The sequence below is a fragment of the Doryrhamphus excisus genome, chromosome 16 (assembly GCF_030265055.1).
Source record: "Doryrhamphus excisus isolate RoL2022-K1 chromosome 16, RoL_Dexc_1.0, whole genome shotgun sequence".
Classification (NCBI taxonomy): domain Eukaryota; kingdom Metazoa; phylum Chordata; class Actinopteri; order Syngnathiformes; family Syngnathidae; genus Doryrhamphus; species Doryrhamphus excisus.
In genome coordinates this window covers 8,093,890-8,115,278 of record NC_080481.1, presented here as the reverse complement: position 1 = coordinate 8,115,278, position 21,389 = coordinate 8,093,890, and the positions used below count along the sequence as shown (strand labels likewise).

The 21,389-nt window shown below is 44.8% G+C and overlaps 3 protein-coding genes across 4 annotated transcripts; 1 reads left to right on the top strand and 2 right to left on the bottom strand.

Moving 5' to 3' along the window:
• The first annotated feature begins 233 nt into the window (after positions 1-233).
• LOC131104342 (gamma-crystallin S-1-like) lies at positions 234-1,033 on the top strand. Its single transcript, XM_058051409.1, has 3 exons — positions 234-263; positions 392-634; positions 701-1,033. The coding sequence occupies exons 1-3, from the start codon at positions 234-236 to the stop codon at positions 968-970; spliced, it is 543 nt and encodes a 180-aa protein (XP_057907392.1). The 3' UTR covers positions 971-1,033.
• Positions 1,034-1,117: 84 nt separating this feature from the next.
• On the bottom strand, positions 1,118-2,007 carry LOC131104345 (gamma-crystallin M2-like). Its single transcript, XM_058051412.1, has 3 exons — positions 1,925-2,007; positions 1,599-1,841; positions 1,118-1,440 (listed from the first exon to the last, which is right to left on the bottom strand). Exons 1-3 carry the CDS (start codon positions 1,931-1,933, stop codon positions 1,165-1,167), a joined length of 528 nt encoding a protein of 175 aa, XP_057907395.1. The 5' UTR covers positions 1,934-2,007; the 3' UTR covers positions 1,118-1,164.
• Positions 2,008-10,719: 8,712 nt separating this feature from the next.
• LOC131104336 (DNA-binding protein SATB2-like) lies at positions 10,720-21,072 on the bottom strand. 2 transcript variants are annotated; one of them, XM_058051397.1, is made up of 12 exons: positions 20,461-21,072; positions 18,928-19,158; positions 18,307-18,492; positions 15,975-16,101; positions 15,760-15,883; positions 14,797-14,899; positions 14,178-14,228; positions 12,897-13,381; positions 12,621-12,821; positions 12,257-12,400; positions 11,920-12,111; positions 10,720-11,455 (listed from the first exon to the last, which is right to left on the bottom strand). In XM_058051397.1, exons 1-12 carry the CDS (start codon positions 20,465-20,467, stop codon positions 10,910-10,912), a joined length of 2,397 nt encoding a protein of 798 aa, XP_057907380.1. In that variant the 5' UTR covers positions 20,468-21,072; the 3' UTR covers positions 10,720-10,909. The 2 variants fall into 2 exon arrangements, with proteins under 2 accessions (XP_057907380.1, XP_057907381.1); XM_058051398.1 differs by having other exon boundaries at positions 10,720-11,401.
• Between the last annotated feature and the right edge of the window lie 317 nt (positions 21,073-21,389).

Genomic DNA, 21,389 nt, shown 5'->3' with positions numbered 1-21,389 from the left:
AGTGCAATCTCATTACGTAATGCCAATCATCCAAGGAACATAAATAAAATATCTACTGTATATGTTGAGGTAGGCTTTGCTTACATGAAAACAACGAAAAGAAATCGACCACCCCACCAAACAGAAAAATATGCATTGCTGGAGAGAAAGTGCTGACCGTCCCGTTCATTGTTGTGTCCTACAATGACACGGGTCATCTGCGGGTTATAAAGGCCAGAAGCGCCTGCAGCGGTATGACCAGGGTTAGCTACACAATGGGAAAGGTGAGGCCGCTTGTTTTGCTGCGTGTCTCTGTGGGTTACCCACAGATCAACTCTAATGCAAAACTATCATTTTGTCTGAAACAACATTCTGGATTTTCCTTAACTGGTCTCGTCTAATCTGCTTCTAGATCATCTTTTACGAAGACAGAAACTTCCAGGGTCGCTCCTACGAGTGCAGCGGCGAATGTTCTGATCTGCATTCGCACTTCAGTCGCTGCAACTCCATCAGGGTGGACAGTGGGGAATGGATGGTCTACGAGAAACCTGACTTCTCAGGTTATCAGTACTTCCTGAGGAAAGGCGAATATCCAGACTACCAACGCTGGATGGGATTTAATGACTGCGTGAGATCCTGCCGCATGATCCCAAAGGTAGATATCTATGCCAGTGGGTGTGTCCCTCACGAGAACTAATGGATCACCTTGTCTCCTCCTCAGCTTCAAGGTTCCCACAGACTCGTCATCTACGAACGCCCTGAGTTCAGGGGCCAGACAATGGATCTCAGTGATGACTGCCCTTCTCTGTATGAACGCTTCCATTTTAACGACATCCACTCCTGCAACGTGATTGACGGCCACTGGATTCTCTTTGAGCATCCCCACTATAGGGGTCGCCAGTATCTGGTACGTCCTGGAAAATACAGGCTTTTTAACGAGTGGGGGAGCTTGAGTTCAAGGGTGGGTTCCATCAAAAGGATCACTCTGTAAGAGAAATATTACACTGTCTACATCCATGACTGTTAATAAATGCCCTCAAACAACCTCAGTGACTGCGTTTGCTTTGTTCCAGCAATGCTCATGATCATCACGCTGGAAGGTCTTTCATGTGCTTCACTCAAAAACCAAAACACACCGTTTAAGCCAAGCATCTTTATTGCGAACAGAGAGAGAGGAAGAAGGTCCTAGATGGAGTCAGTGATCCGCCTGAGGGAGCCAATCCGAGGACTAGCACCCCCCCAGTCGCTGTATCTGCGGTACTCGCCAGGTCTCAGGTAGTAGGTCCGGCCTTTGTAGTTGGGCTGGTCGTACAGCAGCCAGTGGCCGTCGACCACGTTGCACGAGTTAATGTCAGACATACGCAGGCGGTCCTGGACATTTGGGCAGTCGTCGCTCACCTCTTGCATTTGGCCGCTCATGTCCGGCCGCTCATACAACCTGATTTTAAAGGAGCCTCGGTGCTGGAGAAGAAACAAACAAAAATAACAAAACTTCTTAATGTTTTGCACAGCCAGTATTAGACTTCACATTTGTTTCACTTCAAGCGTATGTTGTTTCTTTTGAACGTAAGAAACCCCATGCAGCTTTGAGCCGTCCTTCTGCTCAGACCTCCACTTACCACTGGAATCATGCGACAAGAGCGGATGCAGTCATTAATGCCAATCATACGCTGGTTGTCAGAGTACTCCCCTCTGCGCAGGAAGTACTGGTGGCCCAGATAGTGGGGCCTCTCGTACACCATGAAGCAGCCACTCTCCACCCGGATGGAGTTACAGCGGTTGAAGTAGGGGTGCAGGTCGGCGCAGTCACTCATGCACTCATGGTGCCGACCTTGGAAATTTCTGTCCTCATAGAAAATGATCTGCAAAAGTTGGATATGCACAGCACCATCTCACACACTGGGCTCTATGTTTAAACATTCTGTTTGCAAGGGGCTAAACCTACCTTTCCCATTGTCCTCTCGGTGGGGTCCAACTGATGCTCATTCGGCGCTCTTAGTTTCGCTGCCCTTTTATATTAAGTAGCCGCATGATGGCACAGCACAAAGTATTGTCATACAAATAGGTTTTATAACAAATCTGGTTATGTATGGCCACGCGGGTGTGATGGTCACTTATTGTTGTCCCGTTTTGACATGTTCATCACTATTGATCAAAACACCAGAATGCACGTCCAGGGCAGGGCTCACTGCTCCCAGTATCAGCAAAACAACGGTGGCCTTTATGTGTGGCCTTTTCATTCACAAAGATCCCGAATACTGCTAGCCAACATGTAACAGGTCTTTACAGTGGATCAAGCAAAGTACCTTTACATTCACCAGGCAGGTGAGGCCACAAACCCAATAACTTCTATTATAATAGAATTAGAACACTTATTATTCAGTTTTAAACATATTATATTAGACATATAGACTACAGAGATTATGATTGTTATTATTTTTTCATGGGCAATTCACAGCAGAAGTCATCACAAGGCACTTCACGCAGGTCTAAAAGCAACCTCTTCTTAGCTTCCTGATGCATTTTTGCGTGCCTGTTGGTATATCTCAGGGGGGAGGGTACTGATGTCAAAATGCATTTATTTTTATTAATAGTTTCTAGACCAACTGGAAAAGGTCAACCCTGCATAGGGGTTCCTGAAAACCCAAGCGTCTGAAGAAGTCATTGACTGACATGATTGATATACAGCCTAAACTAATTTGGTCCTAGTATAGACCCCTGAGATACGCCACATATAACATTCAAACTTGCAGATGTATATTCTCCTAGCTTTACATTTTGCTTCCTGTTATAATAATAAGGGTATTGTGATTAATTCTATCAAAAGCTTTAATACTATTACTTTAATACTAATACTATACTATTTAATACTATACTATTATTAAAAAAACTCACTGCTGTGAGTGGGAGGACTGGAATGAAAGGTAAAATGATTGAAGTACTCCAAGTAAAAACAATCTGTATCAGTATTGTGGTTAATGATCAGTAATGGTTAATAGTAATTCCACGACCCCCCCCCCCCCCCCCCCGTGGCCAATAGTAGACAGTGTGCAGTTGGTTTGTTTCTCTTCAAAGCACAGTTGAAGCACTATTTCTTGGTGGCTCGCCCTAGTTCCTGTTTTATTTTGCAAGCACTTCCTGTTTTTTTACTATTTGCAGTCACCTTTACTTCATTTAATTCGAAGCTGCAAGTCCCAGCTGTTTGTGATTGGTAATTAGTTGGTTTCGCTGGTTCATTGTGAATGTTTGGTTGGCTTTGGATGAACGTCTGCTTATACGTCTTCTCTGTCATATGTTTTCCCCCTTTTTCCATTTTGGAAGGAAGCTCGTCCCATTGTGAGTTGCTGCAACTACTTATGGTTGTATTAAAGAGCGGAGTGGAGTGGAGGTACCACTACGCTCCTGTGTCTGCATCCCGGGGTCACAACCATGCCCAAACGTGACAACAGTAAGTACAAGCCAGCATAGCTAGCACAAATGAACACAAATGATTGCCCATTTTAACTGTATAGCACCACCGTGTGGCCACTCATGATATCACAGATCAACATTGCCCGTTAACCAACTAGCGTGGACGCAAATGTGGAACTACACATATAAAAGGTCATCACACTGTCATGATCTCTTGATGGCAAAAGCATATGTCACCAAAAGGGAACGTCATCATGTTTAGCAACTATTAACGTCCAACGTAAAACTAACTTCACCACGGTTCTTTAATTGGGGAAGCAGGGGATGCTATTTTTTTTATATTGAGTTGCGGGAAGATCTCAAGAAGATCTTCCAGAAGCGGCACCTATTCCCGTTGAATTTCCTTGCATTTGTGCTTCCCACCAAAACCGTCTGTCTTAATTTATTGCTTTGGGCTCTCCCACTCCGCTGTGATTGGTCACACGCCCAAACTGCTTCCTAACTACGAACGAACCTAACTTTCTAATATAGTGGGTATAGGAGTTGACAATAAATGAATAAAGTCTTTGGAGAGCTAATTGAAGAGTGTTTAAGAGCTACTGGCTGGAGACCCCTGACTTACCGTGTATGAACCCCTATTTATTTATCCACTTTGCGCATCATTACCCTGAAACCGGGGAACTAAGCGGAGGGATACAAAGGTAGTTACATGCCTCGTGCGTGTGACTGTGTACTGGTGAACGTGACATGTAGCAGTTGCAACAAACTGCCACGCGAGGGCGTTATTTTATTAGAATACTATACCTGCCGCTGCATGTGTGAACATTTAATATCAAAATAAGAGCGTAAAGATCCACGTTTCCTGTCCAGAATTTCAAAATAATGGCCATTTCGAAACATTTTGACAATAAATAAATAACTAAAGATAAAAACGACGAAATAATATTTTTTTAAATTCATTGATTCATTTAGCCCCCTCCCAAAAAAGACAGCTCCAGGAACACACAGCTCTACATTTCAGCTAAACATCTTAAATCTTACTTGCGCCTGCAAAACATACACTATAAATGAAATTGCACAGTAGTCATATTGTTACTTTTAAGTCCCAAGAAAAAGAGACGTGAGAGAAACACCCGGGCACATTCTCAGCCAGCTGTGCATTTCTCACAGAGAAATTGAACCTTTTACTTGGGTCAGACAGTTGTGGAGACAGAGGTTGATGAAAAAAAGAACCCTAACAGAAGGGTTCCACTCTGGCTCTGTAATTTGCAGACAAATCTCTGATTCCCTGTCCTTCGTCTCTATGCTATTTAAAGCATCTGCATTCCTCAGTGAGAATACACTGATCTCTTCGAGACGGTGCAGTGCCAGCAATAACAGGTTTGGACAAACACATGGTTGAGGCGTGGCGGGCCTGGCTGGCCATGACTGAGTTCCACTGTGGTTTTCGGTCCACTGTTCTCTCGCCTGTGTCCATCTCTTGGTCTGTTTTTCTCACAGGCGGTGCATTGGCAAAGGGGGAGTAGTATGCCATGGTTTCTCAGCTGAATCACTGGAAGGCTCAAGTCTGGGAATGCATGGTGACTGCACTCAGATGCTTTTCTTTGTGCGCCATCTGTTTGAACTACGGGGCTTCGCTGGCCAATATGGCTGTGGCTATAGCCATACATATTTGGCATTTTACACTATTCTGCAGATAGTGTTGCCAATTTAGTTTTCTAAGCAGATTTGGACAGTGATGATGATCTCGACCTTACATTTCATCCCTCTCTCACTTACGAACAACACCCAGAGGTTAGGTACTTCCGCTTGGGGCAGGATCTCATTCTGAACAAATATATAGCACTCCATCCTTTTCTAGGTGAAAACCCGTGGACTGATTGGAGAAACTGCCATGCACCCTCCCGGCCCCTACAGAGAATGTATAGTTGGTCCACAGTTCCACAACCAGGACCGGAGCCATACTGCTGTATCCGGCTGCAGAAGGTAATCAATTTGCTTGAGAAACTCTTTAGAGTGAAGTAGCTTGACATTTACACATATACTCACACAAAACAACAAGTCATCATATCAAGCGCCCCCCTCACTTACGGTGCATCCAAAAAATGGAACACACAATGTAACCGCACCACACAGATGATGTCAAAATAAATCCTAACACTTTAATATTTATGCGACACAATACCACTTCATAGTAATGTATAGCCCTCAAAGCATGCTGGGTAACTTCCTGTTGGGGACGTGTGTGTGGGCTTTCCAGCTTTGGAGCATCGAGCAACAATATAAGATACTGGGTTTGTCCATCTTAGACCGTGACACCAGCACGGTGGTGGGGTGGTGAGAATGTTGGCCACGCAGTCAGGAAACATTCCAAAAACATGCATGTTAGGTGTGAATGTGAGTGTGGCTGATTGTCTATATGTGATTGGCAGGCAACCAGTCCAGGGTGTACCCCGCCTCTTGCCCAAAGTCAGCTGGGATAGGCTCCAGCTTAAGTGAGAATAAGCGCCATAGAAAATGGATGGACTCTGACAGCCAACAATATCCCCTTCCAATGTGTGGCACGGCACGGTGGAGGCTGTTAATTTCTCACAGATGGCAGCACAGCGTTAGCATTAGCATAGCCACGGATAATCACAACTCTGCCGATTCCATGTAGAACACAAAACCTTCTTTACCGGCCAGACAGCCGACCATTTCCTTGTCGACATCCTTGCAGCTTTCCTGAATGGCAAATGTGGCACCGATGAAGCCAGTTGGGATCCCGCCTGTGAGCTGCCAGTTGTACTGTAGTTGCACTTATTTACTAGTTTATGCTCCATGTGCTATTTTAAATAAAATATCATTCATCAGGGAGGGTGACAACAACCGCGGGGATGACAAGTAGAGTTGTGCTATCATCCTGGGATGCGGCATCATGAATTATTTGCCAGGAAGATAACACAAATTTTGCATTAGATTCACGGCTCAATGCACCTGCGCATTTTTACCCCCAACACACAAACACACGCGTGCACGTTTGTTGCCCCTCCTGACACTGTTTGTGTACAAGAATGTAGGTCAGATATGCGTGCATGTGTGTGTGTGTGCTGGTTGTGTGGACACACAGTGTGCTTGGGGGGGGGGGGTGTACACACACAATCCAGCGGCAGGTCAGTTTAATATTTCATCGGGCTGATGGACGGCGTCTGTTGCTCTGCGAGCCAAACATCATTATGATGCACTAAGTGACTTAAATCTAATTAGAGCTGAAAATCACATTAAAGCCGCTCAGTGATACAGGAAGTTGCTCACCTTTTTTACACTGGTATAAAAACATGAACTGGGTAGCAGTAATAATAATAATTGGGTAAAGGACTATAGAAGTGATGCATTGCTGAAAAACAGGTGGTTACGGTTCGTGTTTGTCTTGCCTGAATGTGACCATAAGCAAAACAAAACGCTCATAATTATCACCGTGCTGTGTGACTTTGCGGCAACGCAAACAACCAAAACACACATGGTGTGTATGTGTTGTTCTCTATAATTGATGCACAATGAGCGTGTAAACAGCTTTCACTTTGGTTACATGCTTTTGCACTTGTGTGTGTCTCTGGATGAAGCATCGTCTTTGTTTTTTCTTTGCTAAGCATTTTCTACGGGTTTTACTTTCCGCTCATCCAAACAAGCGGAATGCTAGTCGTGAAACGGTGTACAAAATGTTTGTGCATCATCTGCTTGGGAACACAGGATTTTTCGAAATGGGGAAAAAAAATAAATGTTTGACCACATTTGAGAGCAGCGGAATAAACCACAACGCTGTAATTTGTTTCCCGGCCTTGCAATGTATATCTGACAACAATGGAAAAATGCAAAGAAAATCACAGCCTTTGAAGTGGACTTTATTATGGCCTTTACATTTCCACTGTTGGAAATCTATTTCTGCTTGCATGTATCTGGGATCCCCTTCTCATTAAAGGCCTGCTTTGCATGAATGTCTGTCTTACCGCACTCTCTGATCTTACCCTGAGATGGAATGGTCTTCAGACATCAACGTGTAAGAGACGTGCAGCTTTACAGCTTCAACCGTAGCAGGAGGCAGACATGTCCTTGTTCTCTCCTCCTTCCATTCCCTTCGTCCCTTGCTGTGTTTGTACTGAACAGATGCCAGCGCTGGGTAAAGCCCTCTCCAGAGGGGCCGCCAGCAGCATATTGCTTTATAATTAATGAAATTAGGGCCCCCTGTCAGCCGAGGAGGCTTTCGTCCTGCCGTAAGATAGACTGCTGCCTGCCAGAAGGCTGATGGGAAGGAATAGACACGTGTAGGACATCACATGCTGCTTTACGGAACGCTATCAAGATAGTAAACTCACCACAAAATTATTCATTTGGGATGGTTAAATAGCCACATGGTCCATTTGTTATTCACCCTTGCCATAAAATTAAAAAAAGTAACCGAAACTCACGTCTCACTTGCTCATGGGTAATCGATTTTGATGACGACTCAAGTTTCACAAAGACTCGAGTCTCACTGATTCATTAGTATGACTGCATTCATTAATTCACTCATTTTCTACCGCTTATCCTCACAAGGGTCGCGGGTGTGCTGGAGCCTACCCCAGCTGTCTTCATGTGGCGTACACCCTGGACTGGTGGCCAGCCAATCACAGGGCACATTTCGACAACCATTCATGGGTCATGTTGAGAAGCACGCAGTAGCGGCGAGCAAGCAGGCCCTCTGCGATGCCGCCAAGGAACAGCCGCTGTTAATGGTGCATGTAACGGTTCAGCGGACTGCGCGTGGGAACCTGCGGAGGAGGGACGGTGGCGTGAAATCCCAGGCACCTGGTGGCACTTTCTTCAGCGGCTGTGCAGCTGGTGTGGAGGGCCCCCAACCGCCCGGGCAGCTGTGGCTCGGACGTTGCACCAGACTTGATTTCATCAGCTGATGATACGCTCATTTACCATTTCATTTCAAACAAATGTTTGATTTGACATGTGTACACAATTATTCCAAGCGCTTGAAGTAAACCTTTGGCCTTACATAACCATCGGATGAGTTCAAAGCTCAGGATCGCTCACTTCTTGTGAGTTTATGACAAAGCTGGCCACAATTGTCAATACTTGTGTTGGAGCAAAAATGTTCCAAGCGCAACCAAAAATCTATTTACAGCCACACACACCCAAAAAAACAAAAACAAAGTTGCCCTAATTAAGTGTTAAGTGTGCTTGAATGAGATGTGATGTGGTTTGTGATTCGTTGGCTTTCTGGGTGTTGGCGGCGAGCTCTCACGATGCGTTCATGTGCATGTGAGTGAGAGATGCGATGGTTGTGAAACATCCATATGCGTGTTCTTCATTGTTGGACTCAAACAGACCGGGCAAGTTACGATGACAAAATGTCCTGCGTTATATTGATTTACTTCCCCCCCAAAAATGTCATTGAATTCATTTTCTACCGTTTTTTCCTCACGAGGGTCGCGGGGGTGCTGGAGCCGATCCCAGCTGCCTTCGGGCGAGAGGCGTGGTACACCCTGGACTGGTCGCCAGCCAATCACAGGGCACATATAGACAAACAACCATTCACACTCACATTCATACCTATGGACAATTTGGAGTCGCCAATTAACCTAGCATGTTTTTGGAATGTGGGAGGAAACCGGAGTACCCGGAGAAAACCCATGCATGCACGGGGAGAACATGCAAACTCCACACAGAGATGTCCGAGGGTGGAATCGAACCCTGATTTGGGTTAGCAGTGCTGTTGATGAGCGATGTTAAATGAGATCATTGCAGTGAGTCCCTCTTTTATCACGATTTACTGATTTTACACCCGACCCTGATAAGTGAATTTCCACATTCCTAAATGGGAAATTTTTGTTGTTAGAAATCCTGTTTATGCCCGACTGATTGTGTTTTTTAACATTATTAGAGCCCCCCTAGACATGAAATAACGCCTGTATCAACATCTCTACACTTTCATTACCCATTATAGTTAAAGATGTCTGATATTGGGTTTTTTGCTGACAACTGATATTGTCCAACTGTTGTGTTTTGACCTGTGGACAGGCCCAGGTGGAACACTATAGACAGATTCCGGCCAGGGAATCATTTTATGTGTGTGTGGGTATTTTATTTGTTCACTCAACGCCTCCACTCATCTCCTTTATCACCTTCAAGTCTTCAATAAAGGTAAACATATTTATATATATTTTCTGCATGTTAAAAGATAATGCTTCTTTGTAAAAAATAAAAAATAAAGTGTTTTTGTTAATATTTTGGTGGATTGGAAGTGGAACAAATGAATTGCATTGACATGATCTGATTTGGTTCACAGACATTTTGGTTTTCGTCTGAACTTGGGGACAAAGCACATCTGCAGCCAATTCAGATGTAAATATGTTTTATGCTAGTTTTGTTTTAGCTAGTTTTATTCTGTCGTCCCCTGGTAAGTAACAGACATGACACTAAACAATCAAACGTCAATCAGGCTTTGGTTCTTCATCCACTTTTTGGAATTGGTTTTGAAGATTGTGTATGTCTGAGAATCTCGTATTGCTAATGCTAGGCTGTTCAGTTTGTCAGTTTGTCCAAATAGGGTACGTCACAGTCCCCGCAAGCTGTGGCCCTAGTGCCAACCTCACGGCCTTCAGTTGAATAAAATCCTTCAAGTTTGGGGCAAGCCCAAACAAGAAATATGACATTAAATGTTGCTGTTAAGTCATGCAACACTCATGCACACTGTGTGTTTTTGCCGCTAATTACCATGTGTTGTATTCAGCGTTTTGTAAAGTTGTGTCACTGTGGAAAGTGTGTATTTACATGCTTAGTTGAGGGGAGGGTGTGTGCGTGTGTGTGTGAGAGAGAGCGAGACCGTGCAAGCAGAAGATCACAGGTGTGTTTTCCAGCTCCACAGAGAGCCTCCTTCCTCCTATAACCCCTGCGCCCCCCGGCCCTGTGCATCCTGGGTAATATCAGCCCGCAGAGCACCTGCGTCCGTTTCCCGCAACACGCACACACACACACGACTAATTGCCCTTTATCGGCTCGCCATACGGTTCTAATAGCCAGCTGTGTGCAGAGATCCGATGAAGTGTGCCAAGAGTCACTGATGCAGTCGCCATGTTTATACGAGAGTGGATCTCACATGAGCTTGCACAAGACTTCAAACGCAGACACAACTCTCATTTTCCACGCTTCATGTGGGACTGACACTCCAAAATGTGAATTGTTAGCAAAGGGAGACGCCATTGTTCTCTCACGTCTACAAAGAGTCATAGGAAAGAGAATAGCAAAACTTTATTTACTTCAGGTAATATAAAGCTAGTAATAATAAATAGTCATGTTTATTGTTGTTTCACATGTAGCTCATTGGATGCAGCAACAACGGGACAATAAATTATATATATATATTCATAAAGGAACATGGAAGTGGCTCCGGTTTAGGTGTACCAAGACACTGCATCATACTTGGGAATTAAGAAAAAAACAGACTACAGAGGGTGTAAATTGTCATGGATGCTTCACATTTTTGTCCACGTTATCTCTGCTGCTCTGCAGAATTTGGGCTGTCCAGGCTGCTGTATGGCGATGATGATGTTGCTGTTGCTTTCCCACAATCCCCTTCTTCTCGATCAATTTCCACCTCCCTCTCGATTCCAAAGGCCTCCGCTGAAGCTCTCCCATCTTCACTGGACTCCTCGCACACATAGAGCCCCTTCTCCGAGGGACGCTCCCGCTCGTCCTCCCCAAAGCCCGCCTCCTTGGAATTGTGGTGCTTGAAGTTGTAGCGCTGGTTCTGGAAGAACTTGACAATGGTGTGCTTGGGCAGGTCTAGCTGGGCCGACAGGGTGTGTATCGCCTCCTGGTCAGGGTAGAGGCCAACGTCGCCAATGAAGCTCTGCAGGATCCCCAGCGCCTCCAGGGAAATTCGGGTTCTTGAACGGGCCTTTTTTGGTCCTCCAAAGGCAGGGCTCATCTCAAGCTCAGGTGGCCCGCTTTCTGACTTTCGCAGGAGGGGCAAGGCGATGAGCTGTGGGTCGACATGTAGAGGGGATAGAGGTCTCAGAGGTGGCAGAGATGGCGCCTGTCCAAAAAACATCAAGGATTCAACATTTCATGGACCTCCACACCCTTCTCTGCTGAGATATTAATAGAAATATATTCAAGTAGGAGTCTGATTTGCCAGCTAAATGCTCACAACCACGTAGTAACTAGAGTCCATTACCGGGGTGGGGTGGCTGAAACTGTGGTAGGTTAAATTGAAACAGCCTAAATAAAGATAATGGCAATTCCTTTTTCTCGGCGTCAATAATTACAGGCTGTTCCCTGAATGATACCGAGGTTCAGCCTGACTGGCAAGCATTTGGGGTTTTGTTGGGGGACTGCGGCTCACTGACCACGTCTATTTTCATTGACTTATAACACAAACAAGACAAAGAAGAGAGCAGCTGAGGACTGTGAAGAAGGACGCTCTGCCCCAATAAAAATGGTCTTAACTGTACGGTGGTTGTGATTTGCGGCCAACAACGACGGACGCAGGACTTGTACCTGCGGCTCTGGGATGTGCAGGACAGAATGGAGCTTGTCACCGTGCTGCTGCCTCGCCTCCTCCTCATAAACCTGATCGCGGTCGGCTTGCGGGATGGAAAGGAATCTGCGGATGGTGCACAGGTTGTCCCATAGTGTGCGGTTCTCAGGGCTTGGGTTCTCTTTCCATCTGAGAAGCTCACAAAGCCAACCCTGGCAGGAGAGGGTGACAGCGATGACGTTTTACAGTTCTCTCATGGAACCAAATATGCCGAAACAGACCAGCTTGTGTCCGTGGAATGGGAGGCTAACAGCGAGAAGATGGGTCATTCACAGAGAACAAACTCTCCGAACTCACCTGGCTTTTGTTTGCTGCCACCTTGGCGAACAAAGCCTGGGAGACCTTTGCCCTCTTCATCTCCTGCTGGATCTCTTCATAGATCCCCGATGTGATGTTTACCAGCGAGTCCACCTTGACGGGAGTCTCTGTACTGGGTTTAGTCTGCAAAAAAGAACAAAATCTTAAGGTTTCCTGATGGGACATGAAGAGATAGATAATCATGGTGTGATATGGTGACCCCCCCCTCAGAGAACATACAGTCCAACATCGGTTTTGTAACGTCCCAGTTTTCAGTTTTCTGCCATCTAAAATTTCACTGAACAGAACATTCATTTTCCCAGACAACAATTGTTCTTGTGTGTGTGTGTGTGTGTGTGTGTACCGGCATGTGTCTGTGTGTGTTGCCATTGGAGACGGGGTTGTGGTTGGTGTGAGTGTTTCTCTCTCGCTCTTCCTGGTAGATGCGGTCTCGTTCGCCTTCCGGTAGACTCAGGAAGCTGTGCATGGCCTTCAGGTTGACCAGCAGCGACTGTGAAGCTGAGCGGGGATCTTCCTCCTTGCGTAGGATCTCCGACAGCAAGCCCTGTCCATTGATGAGGACACTCTTGTTGGATTGCAGTGTTGAAGGGCCTTTATTGTTCTGATGAGGTCATATTACCTGCGTGCGATTAAAGGCCACCCGGGCAAAGACCGCTTGAGAGACACTGGCTCTCTTCAATTCGCTCCTGACTCGCTGGTAGATATCAGAGGAGACTTCAGCTCCTGAACAGGTGGCGACGGGTTCTGCGGGGCTCCTGAGGCTCTTGCATGTTTGTGAGATAGACGTGTGGTTGACGTATTGCTGGATGACTGCAGACGGGGGATGCTGGGAGAGCAAGCGGTTGACGGTCAGTTGCTGGTTGATGAGGTGCGCCATGGTGAGCTGATGCCGCATGAGCTGCGGGGGCAGGAGGCCAGCATGGCCCAGATGAGGTAGACCCTGGGGGCGCAGAGGAGGGCTGGGAGACGGATTGGTCGGATGGTGGAGCATGGCGGAGGTTTGCGGATCCAGTAGGTGAGTTTTGATGCCTCCGGTGGCACCCAGGTAGGGCAAAAAGGAGGGAAGTCGCTTGGTCAGAGCACTTGGCTCCCAGTCTCTCTCCACTGTGTCAAACACAATCAGGTTTTCTATTATGCCTGTGAATATTATTGGCAAGGTCATTGTGGTCTCAGGGCATTAACTCGGTCATTAACTCGGTGATTAACTCGCCTGTTTGAGCGGTCTCAAAAAATGCCCAAAGATGAAATATAGATGACCACTATAGTCCTGTCTAGGTTTCATCATAGGCCAGCTTCATCAGTTTGTGTTCAAAGACTAGATAGGACAGCTATGGTCCTAGCTAGGCTTCAACAGTTCTTGCTCGAAGACTAGATAGGACAGCTCTAGTCCTATCAAGGCTTCATCAGTTCATGCAGAAAGACTAGATTGGGCAGCTCTATCCCTATCTAGGCTTCATGCTTAAAGACTAGATAGGATAGCACTCATCCCAGCGGGCTTCATCAGCTCTTGCTCAAAGACTAGATAGGACAGCTCTAGTCCTATCAAGCCTTCATCAGTTCATGCTGAAAGACTAGCTGGGGCAGCTCTATCCCTATCCAGGCTTCATGCTCAAAGACTAGATAGGATAGCACTCATCCCAGCAGGCTTCATCAGCTCTTATCTGTCCTATCTACTCATGGGTTCATACTCAACACTAGATAGGACAGTTCTAGTCTTATGTCAGCTTCAAGCGTTCATGCTCCAAGACTAGATAGGACAGCTCCAGTCCTATCTCGGCTTCATGAGTTTATGTTAGTCTCTGAGCGTAACCTGATGAAGCCTCATCTCCTTGAACAGCCCGACTGAAATCAGTACACTTCCCTGCAAATAAAAAATTGGATTTAGGAAAGAAAAATGTACCTTTCACATCCGATTTGTCCCGTGGCTGCCACTTTTTGTCTGCATAGTCGCCTGAATAAATACATACAGTGCAGTCATGAAGAAGTGCCAGGAGTCAATCACAGTGCATGTTCAAATCAAGACCATTGACGATCAGCACTCAAAACTCAACACACCGGCATCTTTGGCGTGCCATGACAGTAGGTGTTATTGTCTGAGCAACAGCATCTTTGGCGGGAAGTCATTTTTTTCTTCTCATGGAGTTTTAATGACTCGTCCTCACTGCACTCAATCTGTTTCTTGTTACATGTGCTGGGTTGAGGATCGTACTCCGGGTTATTAGGAGACTAAAAATTGGAGTGAGGTTTGGCAGGGTGTCAAATTCGTACCCACCGCAAACTCTACTATGGGTGTGTGTGCCTGTAATGGGGAGAGGGAGGTGCTGTTTCCCATTCTAATTGAAGACGGCTTAGTTCTGCCATGTGTATTAGGGCGACATTAACGTGAACCATGTGTGACGGTTCCTTCCGACCACGAGCCGTCACTGATGCGCGGCACATGAGCTCGACACTTTAGCTGCAGCACGCATGCACACACAGAAGAGCAGAACAGAACCAATCATATGCAAGTGAGCCATCACCTTGGACGCGTATGTATCGTTTGTACCAATGTCCGAATTCCTGGCATTTGGAGATGGAGATGTTGGCATAATAGGAACTGTTGACGATGGCAGAGATCATACTCTGGCAGAGAGAGATAACATGTAGACAATGAGGAAGGATGAAGAAAATCTGACAGAAGAGAAGCCACATTAAGAAACTGTACCAACCATGATTTCTCTACCACATGGCAAAGTCCACAATCCTAATCTAGATTACACACAAATGCGTTTGACATGAGTGGGACAATAGACTTGCCATTACAATTCACACCAGTCAGGCTGCACACACAGACACTCCACACACTTACGCTAATGGTTAATTTTATTATGACTCAGATATCAGCCCAAGTAAAACACACTCGAACCCTTCATGGGATGTGTGTGTGCGTGTGTGTGGATAATTGAGGAGAGTGTTTCTGCATCCTTTCCCATGGGAGACAATGCACATCTGTGTCAATGTGTGTGTGTGTTGCTGGTGACGAGAAGCACAATCTGAAAACTGAAGCTGAGATATGAGGTCATCTCCTAATAAGTAACGATTATGAATGACTCTTTTACTATTCCATCAAAAATACCAAAGCTCATTGAAGACAAAAGTAAATGGCTATCCTCAGTCCATACTCTCGTTAGGCAAGTGATTGTTTTCTCTGGAACCCAGTCATTCAATCATTCATCTTCTATAACGCTTATTCTTGTCAGGGCCGCTGGAGCTTATCCCAGGTGTGTTGTCCCTGAATTGGTCACTAATCAATCATAGGGAACATATAGACAAAGAAACATTCACGCCTAGGAACAATTTCGAGTCTCCATTTTACCGAACTGCATGTTTGTGAAATGTGGGGGGAAGCTGCAGTTGCCGGAGAATATCCAGGGAAGCACAGGGACATTTCAAACCTCACTTTTCCTGACTTTCTGATATTGTTGCTTGCTGGTTCTACTCACCTGGGAAAGCGGACACTCCTTGGCCAGAGCACTCTGGTTGGTCTCACTGAGCAGCTCTTTGAGGGCCTTCCTTACGGTGGCGTGCGTCCACTGTTCGGAGGGTAGCTCCTCCAGCCGGGAAAAGCTGCATGCACGGAAAGCTGCTTTTAGATACTCAAGCCATTGTAATGTTGCGGTTTGTTTGATTTCCTAGCCCATCCCGCACTCAAGAGGACCTGTGCAGCAGGATCCGCAGCGTGACCATGTGGTAAACGTCCAGCAGCATGTCTGCTACCGTGGCCTCTGGAGCGTCTGTTAGGCAGTGGATGGGCATCGGCTTCCACTGGCCCACTTTGATGATGCCTGAACAACACACATGTACACAAAGGCGTCAATGTGATTTGTTAAAGTGCAATCAAAGTGACAATTGACTCAGGACGGTAAACGTGAAGTCTCGCCGCTTTAAGATCCCCCAAATCAAACAATGAGTGATGTGTCGTCGCCGCATGACCGTGATGGCGATGACGGCAAAAGAAGAAAAGCAGCATTCCCTCTGGACTCTCAGCTTGATGGATCACAGGAGAAGTGTAAAATCACAGCATTGTTTTGATGTGGAGTTGCTGCGATGTCATCGGTGTCCTATCTGGCCTTTTTTGCTTCATATGACTAGCTTCATTTTCAAATATTTTACATAAGCAATGACAAGTGGACTGTTGGGAGTCGCTAATGTTCTATGTGTAAATATGATTACTGTATTATTGACCACATCGCTATCGGAGAAGTAGTCAATGATGAAAGTACCAATAGTCTATAGGGCAGGGGTCTCAAACATGCGGCTCGCAGGCCAAATGTGGCCCGCAGGACACTAGTTTGAGGCCCCCGCCTTGATATGAAAGTTTAATGTTAGTGCGGCCCGCGCAAGTTTGATATGGATGCTGTATGGTATCATGTACCCAGAAAAAATTATTACGTTTGATTAATGTTCATGTTAAAAGTTAAATAACTGTTAATACTGTTAATTTTAATCTGAAAAAAATAATTTGTCTACCCACCCAGCTATATATGGTTTCTTAAGTTTTTATTATTTGCCGTTTTATTATTATTATTATATTTACTTATTACTGATTGATTGATTTTCATTATTCTTGATTTGTTTATTTATCATCTATTTTGTGTAGAAAAATAAGATATTTGACAACAGTGGTTTTATCAGAGCTTTTCTTGGAGAAAATCGGAACCAAAGCAAAGTTTATTCATTTTTCCGTTTTTTGTTGTTTTTTTGGAAAACCTGATGCGGCCCAGTCTCACCCAGACCCTAGCTCCAGTGGCCCCCAGGTAAATTGAGTTTGAGACCCCTGCTATAGAGCATATAGTATCTGTTGTCACCCAGTATTTTTCCATCATTCACATGTATGTGTCGCACACTCTGATTGTGCTATGTGAGTGTGTGTCCTATGAGAAGCTACGAGACTGACCTAAAGGTGTAATAATAATATCTCTTATATCAGCATGTGTTTGTGGAATAATATTGCATAGTAATTATTTTTTCGGCTTAATTTAGTCAAAGAACCCCCCTTGGGCTCGCTTAAAAATACTTCACTGAGCCAAATAAAATGGAATCAAAAGAAAAAATAGACTGTATAATTTTGGTTGTGACCACACTTGTGGAGAGGTTGGGGGGTGCTGTGGTGATGCCAGACAAAATATATTTATTTGAAAAAAAAAGGGCTTAGTTTGGGTGGAAGGGGGTCACATACAGGGCGTCGTCCGCTTGGTTAGTGCGCCCTGTGTTTAGGGGACACCACCATGGAATGTCATATGCTACTCCATTTTTATTCATACTAACAAAATACATTCTTGGTAGTTGAACAAAACAACACAACTTGCTTTTATTGTCTTAACTTTCTGGCACCCCGTGCACTTATGTGGTTGAGCCGCCCATCTGGAAAACAGCTATGATCTATCCAGTTGCTGCTGTTAATAATTCATTACTCATGAATTACCAAACATGTGTGATAGAATATTTTGCCTTAGTCTTTGCCAGACATGACGGACTTGAGATGTTTTGCTGTAAATTATAAAAAAGAGAGGGAGATTGTCTCGATTGAGAGTAGGGAATACAGTAATGCTTGCTTGAGTGGAGGCCAGCATGCTTTGTGTTTGTGTTGATCGCAACTTGAGTGAGATAGTCGTCCGAGTTGATGACCCTCTGGTCTTTGGTGCTGTGTGGGTTTGTTCAATAGGGGCCCTTTTATGCTCATTTTTACACCCTTTGTATTGAGTTGTGTTCTCCTATACAGCAGCTACACACAATAACCCGCATAGAAAACTTTTTAGATTTTTCAGAATCTGCACCTATTCCGGCTTTATTTCCGATGATTTGTGCTTCCTGCCAAAACGGTCAGTTTTAATTTATTATGTATAAAAATAATATCAATCTTCTTTTTCTCCTCATCCTTGCGGTATAGTAAAAGCCTCCGCTGACATGAAATGTGATTAACTATATAATAGATGATTCATATAAAAGTCAAAAACCAAAACTCAAATGTGATGAACAAACACACGCACCTCGAGCTTGTGCAGCTGAGCCGTGCGAGTAGCCCAGGGACAGTAGTGCCGTCTCCACCAGTTGTGTGAACAAAACGTCTTTTCGGACGAGCACAAATTCTGCATGGCGGTGACCACGCGTCTCGTTGACATTGGCCACACCCACATCTACGTGCTCCACCACGCAGTAGACAGGAATCGTCACACCTGGAAAGACACACAGATGTAAAAGTCCTGCATTGTCTTTGTCCCCTCCAGCGCCGCCTCCATCCTTTTTAGAGTCTTCGCCTGGGTGCAGCTTACTTGCAGTTTTATGCTAAAAACCCCTCATTGACTAATTATTAGCTTGTTAGCTTCTAGCAAAAGCAATTAAAGGGAGGTGATGAGGGTTATTGGAGTGGGAACTAATCACTGTGTAACAACAGTCACATCCACGGTGAAGGTGACTACGCCAATGTTAACTGTCACAATACAGGAAGCTAAACAGCTAGTCAACGAGAGTTGTGGTTCCTGTTTATATTTTTTAATGAGCGTTTTAGGTTGGACGACTTCACTTTCACCCCACATCAGCACCACTCTGCGTGAGCTGTGATGTGTGTGTGCTCTCTCTTATAATGTGTCTGTGTCGTATAGAAGACGCACCTCCCAGTGGCCTTAGCGGTGCGTCGCTGCCAAGTCGGGCTTGTGGAGTATCCGGACCGCCATTGACTTCCAGAAGGCTCATCTTGCATGGCGGGGATCCACTCAGAATGGGACTGTGACCTCTCTCACCTCCCTCATCCGGGCTGCCTCGGAAGCTCTCGGCTTCACCAACTTCGGCTCCCTGCTGCTCCATCCCCCTGCACACTCCCGGTGGGTCACCCGGCGTAGAACCTGGGGAACATCAGGCCACAAATATGAGCTCAATTGAATAGAACACTTCAATGAATAAGTCTGCTCGAGAGACTTCATATAAAAGTGTGATATAAAACACTCCAGCCACATCAAGCCAAATAAGCAGAAATCATGGCAGACCTCTGGGCCATCGAAGCTTAGTAATGTATTTCAATTGGAGACTAGTTGCAGGCCACTATAGAGGACGCTGAGGAGACAGACATCCAGTACGTGGAACTAAGCTCCAACTGAACCTCAGCTAAAAGAATGAGTGCTATTGTCATGCAGGGATCATGTAACGCAACACAGAATTGAACAAAACACATGTGGTCTGTGGTTGAAAGAGTTGGAAAAAGGCTGAGCTCCAGACGTGAATGTTCATATGTTCAAAACCCACTGCAGACCAAACACTTGTACATCGAAATGCAGAGGTGTGACAATATCATGCAGCCTGGACTCTCCTAAGTCTTATCAACCAATATTACAACTTATTAGGAATGTCCTAATACTACTAAGATTGCCCTAATACTACTAATACTACTAAGATTGCCATAAAAAAGAGATACCGTCCAATTAGTAGTGCTTTTTTCTGCCCATATTGATTTTAGATCGGATTGTAAATATGCAAGTTGCAATGAGTTTAAGGTGCTGCGGGGGGCGGAAAGTGTCTTCCTGTGATACTTCTACCTTTGATAAGTCCAGTGTTTGGTTATTTGAATGTTGCTTCTTTTCTTATATGGATGTTTGTGCCACATATAAATGTGCAGCTTTCCAAATTGTATTATTGCCAGCATGAATTGTATTCTTATTTGTGAAATTATTAAGACTAACCCGTCTTACATGTAGTGGATTATCGGTGGTGATCTATTTCATGTTTAAAATAAATACGGCACATTTTGTATAACTTGCATTTTTTTTCTATTGTGCACAAACTTTATTTGTGAAATGCATGCAGGAGCAATACAGTAAAATAAGCATCATGTCTTCATTCATGACATGAGATGTGTCCTGACATTAGTTTGACGGAAAGGGTTGATATAGCCAATATGGAGCATCTCAATTACAAGCAATAACCAATAATTACGGATAAAATAATAGAGAAATGAAGAAAGTAGGATTAAATAAACTACAAAAGAAAAGAGTAAATAAAAAGAAAATTCGTTGCATAAAATAACAGAAACACACAATTGATAAAAAAAAAATCTGTGTATCGGTTAAGCAGTGACGAAAGAAAGAAAAGAGAGAAGGAAAGGTGTTGAAACCATTAAAACATTCATTGACACTTCATGGAGAATGACTTACTTTTCATGACGCCGCCTTGCTTGCTGGTGAATAAAGTCCATCCGTTGGCAAAGCTGAGCGGCTCCAGACTGACGGCAAACTTTTCCTTTGCAGCCCACACATGAACACAAGCGGCAGGAAGGTCCGAGTGATGCTTCAGCAACTGGCTACTCTGTCTCGGAGCTGAGGGAAGGAGGCTGGGAGAAGTTCAGGGGGCGGGAACCCGACTGACACGGATAGGGTGGGCGGGTTAGCCCATAGGTGTGTGTCTAGGAATGCCCACTTTTCTTTTTTTTTCCGGGTTAGGGTTGTTTGAAGAACATTTCCCTGTCTATTCAGTATGGTGGAGCTTGACATGGGGTGCAACCTGGCCAATCGTAGGGCAAATACATTCATACCTATGGACATGCAATTTACAGCCTAAAGATTCGAACATGCTAACCGCTAGGTCTGGCAAGTGGGTATGGCAAGTTTTCAGGATATCATCTTTGACTACAATAAAATACGACACGACATATAGTAGAATTTGAGTTAATACTTCCTATTTTTAAGCTTACTTTGCACTAAACAGGAAGTCACTGTTTGCGTAGGTACGTTGTCATACTCAGGTGTGAGCACAAGTAAAAGCATCCATTGATTTTCTATCCTCATTAAGGTCGTTGGAGACTACCCCAGCTGTCTTTAGGTGAGAGGCGGGGACTGGACTGGAAGAGCAGCCAATCACAGGGCACATATAGACAAACAATTATTCACACCTATGGCCAATTTAGAGTTGCCAGTTGAAACCGAAAGCATTGTCATGGATGAGTCGTGAGTATATACACTTTGTACTTTAAAATGTGTTATCATAAGTGTGTGAGGCTTAAATGTAAAGTAGATTGTGTTGCCGAAGTACCTGTACATTAAAGATTGCACCATACTCCACTTCCTACAATAAATGAAACATGTCT

Coding starts and splice junctions, on each gene's coding strand:
- LOC131104342 (XM_058051409.1), top strand. CDS start 234: ATGACCAGGGTTAGCTACACAATGGGAAAG. Junction 264..391: donor TTAGCTACACAATGGGAAAG/GTGAGGCCGCTT, acceptor ATCTGCTTCTAG/ATCATCTTTTACGAAGACAG. Junction 635..700: donor CCTGCCGCATGATCCCAAAG/GTAGATATCTAT, acceptor TCTCCTCCTCAG/CTTCAAGGTTCCCACAGACT.
- LOC131104345 (XM_058051412.1), bottom strand. Junction 1,441..1,598: donor CTTGTCGCATGATTCCAGTG/GTAAGTGGAGGT, acceptor TTTCTTCTCCAG/CACCGAGGCTCCTTTAAAAT.
- LOC131104336 (XM_058051397.1), bottom strand. Junction 18,493..18,927: donor ACCGCTAAGGCCACTGGGAG/GTGCGTCTTCTA, acceptor GTGTCTTTCCAG/GTGTGACGATTCCTGTCTAC. Junction 15,884..15,974: donor CTGCGGATCCTGCTGCACAG/GTCCTCTTGAGT, acceptor CCGTGCATGCAG/CTTTTCCCGGCTGGAGGAGC.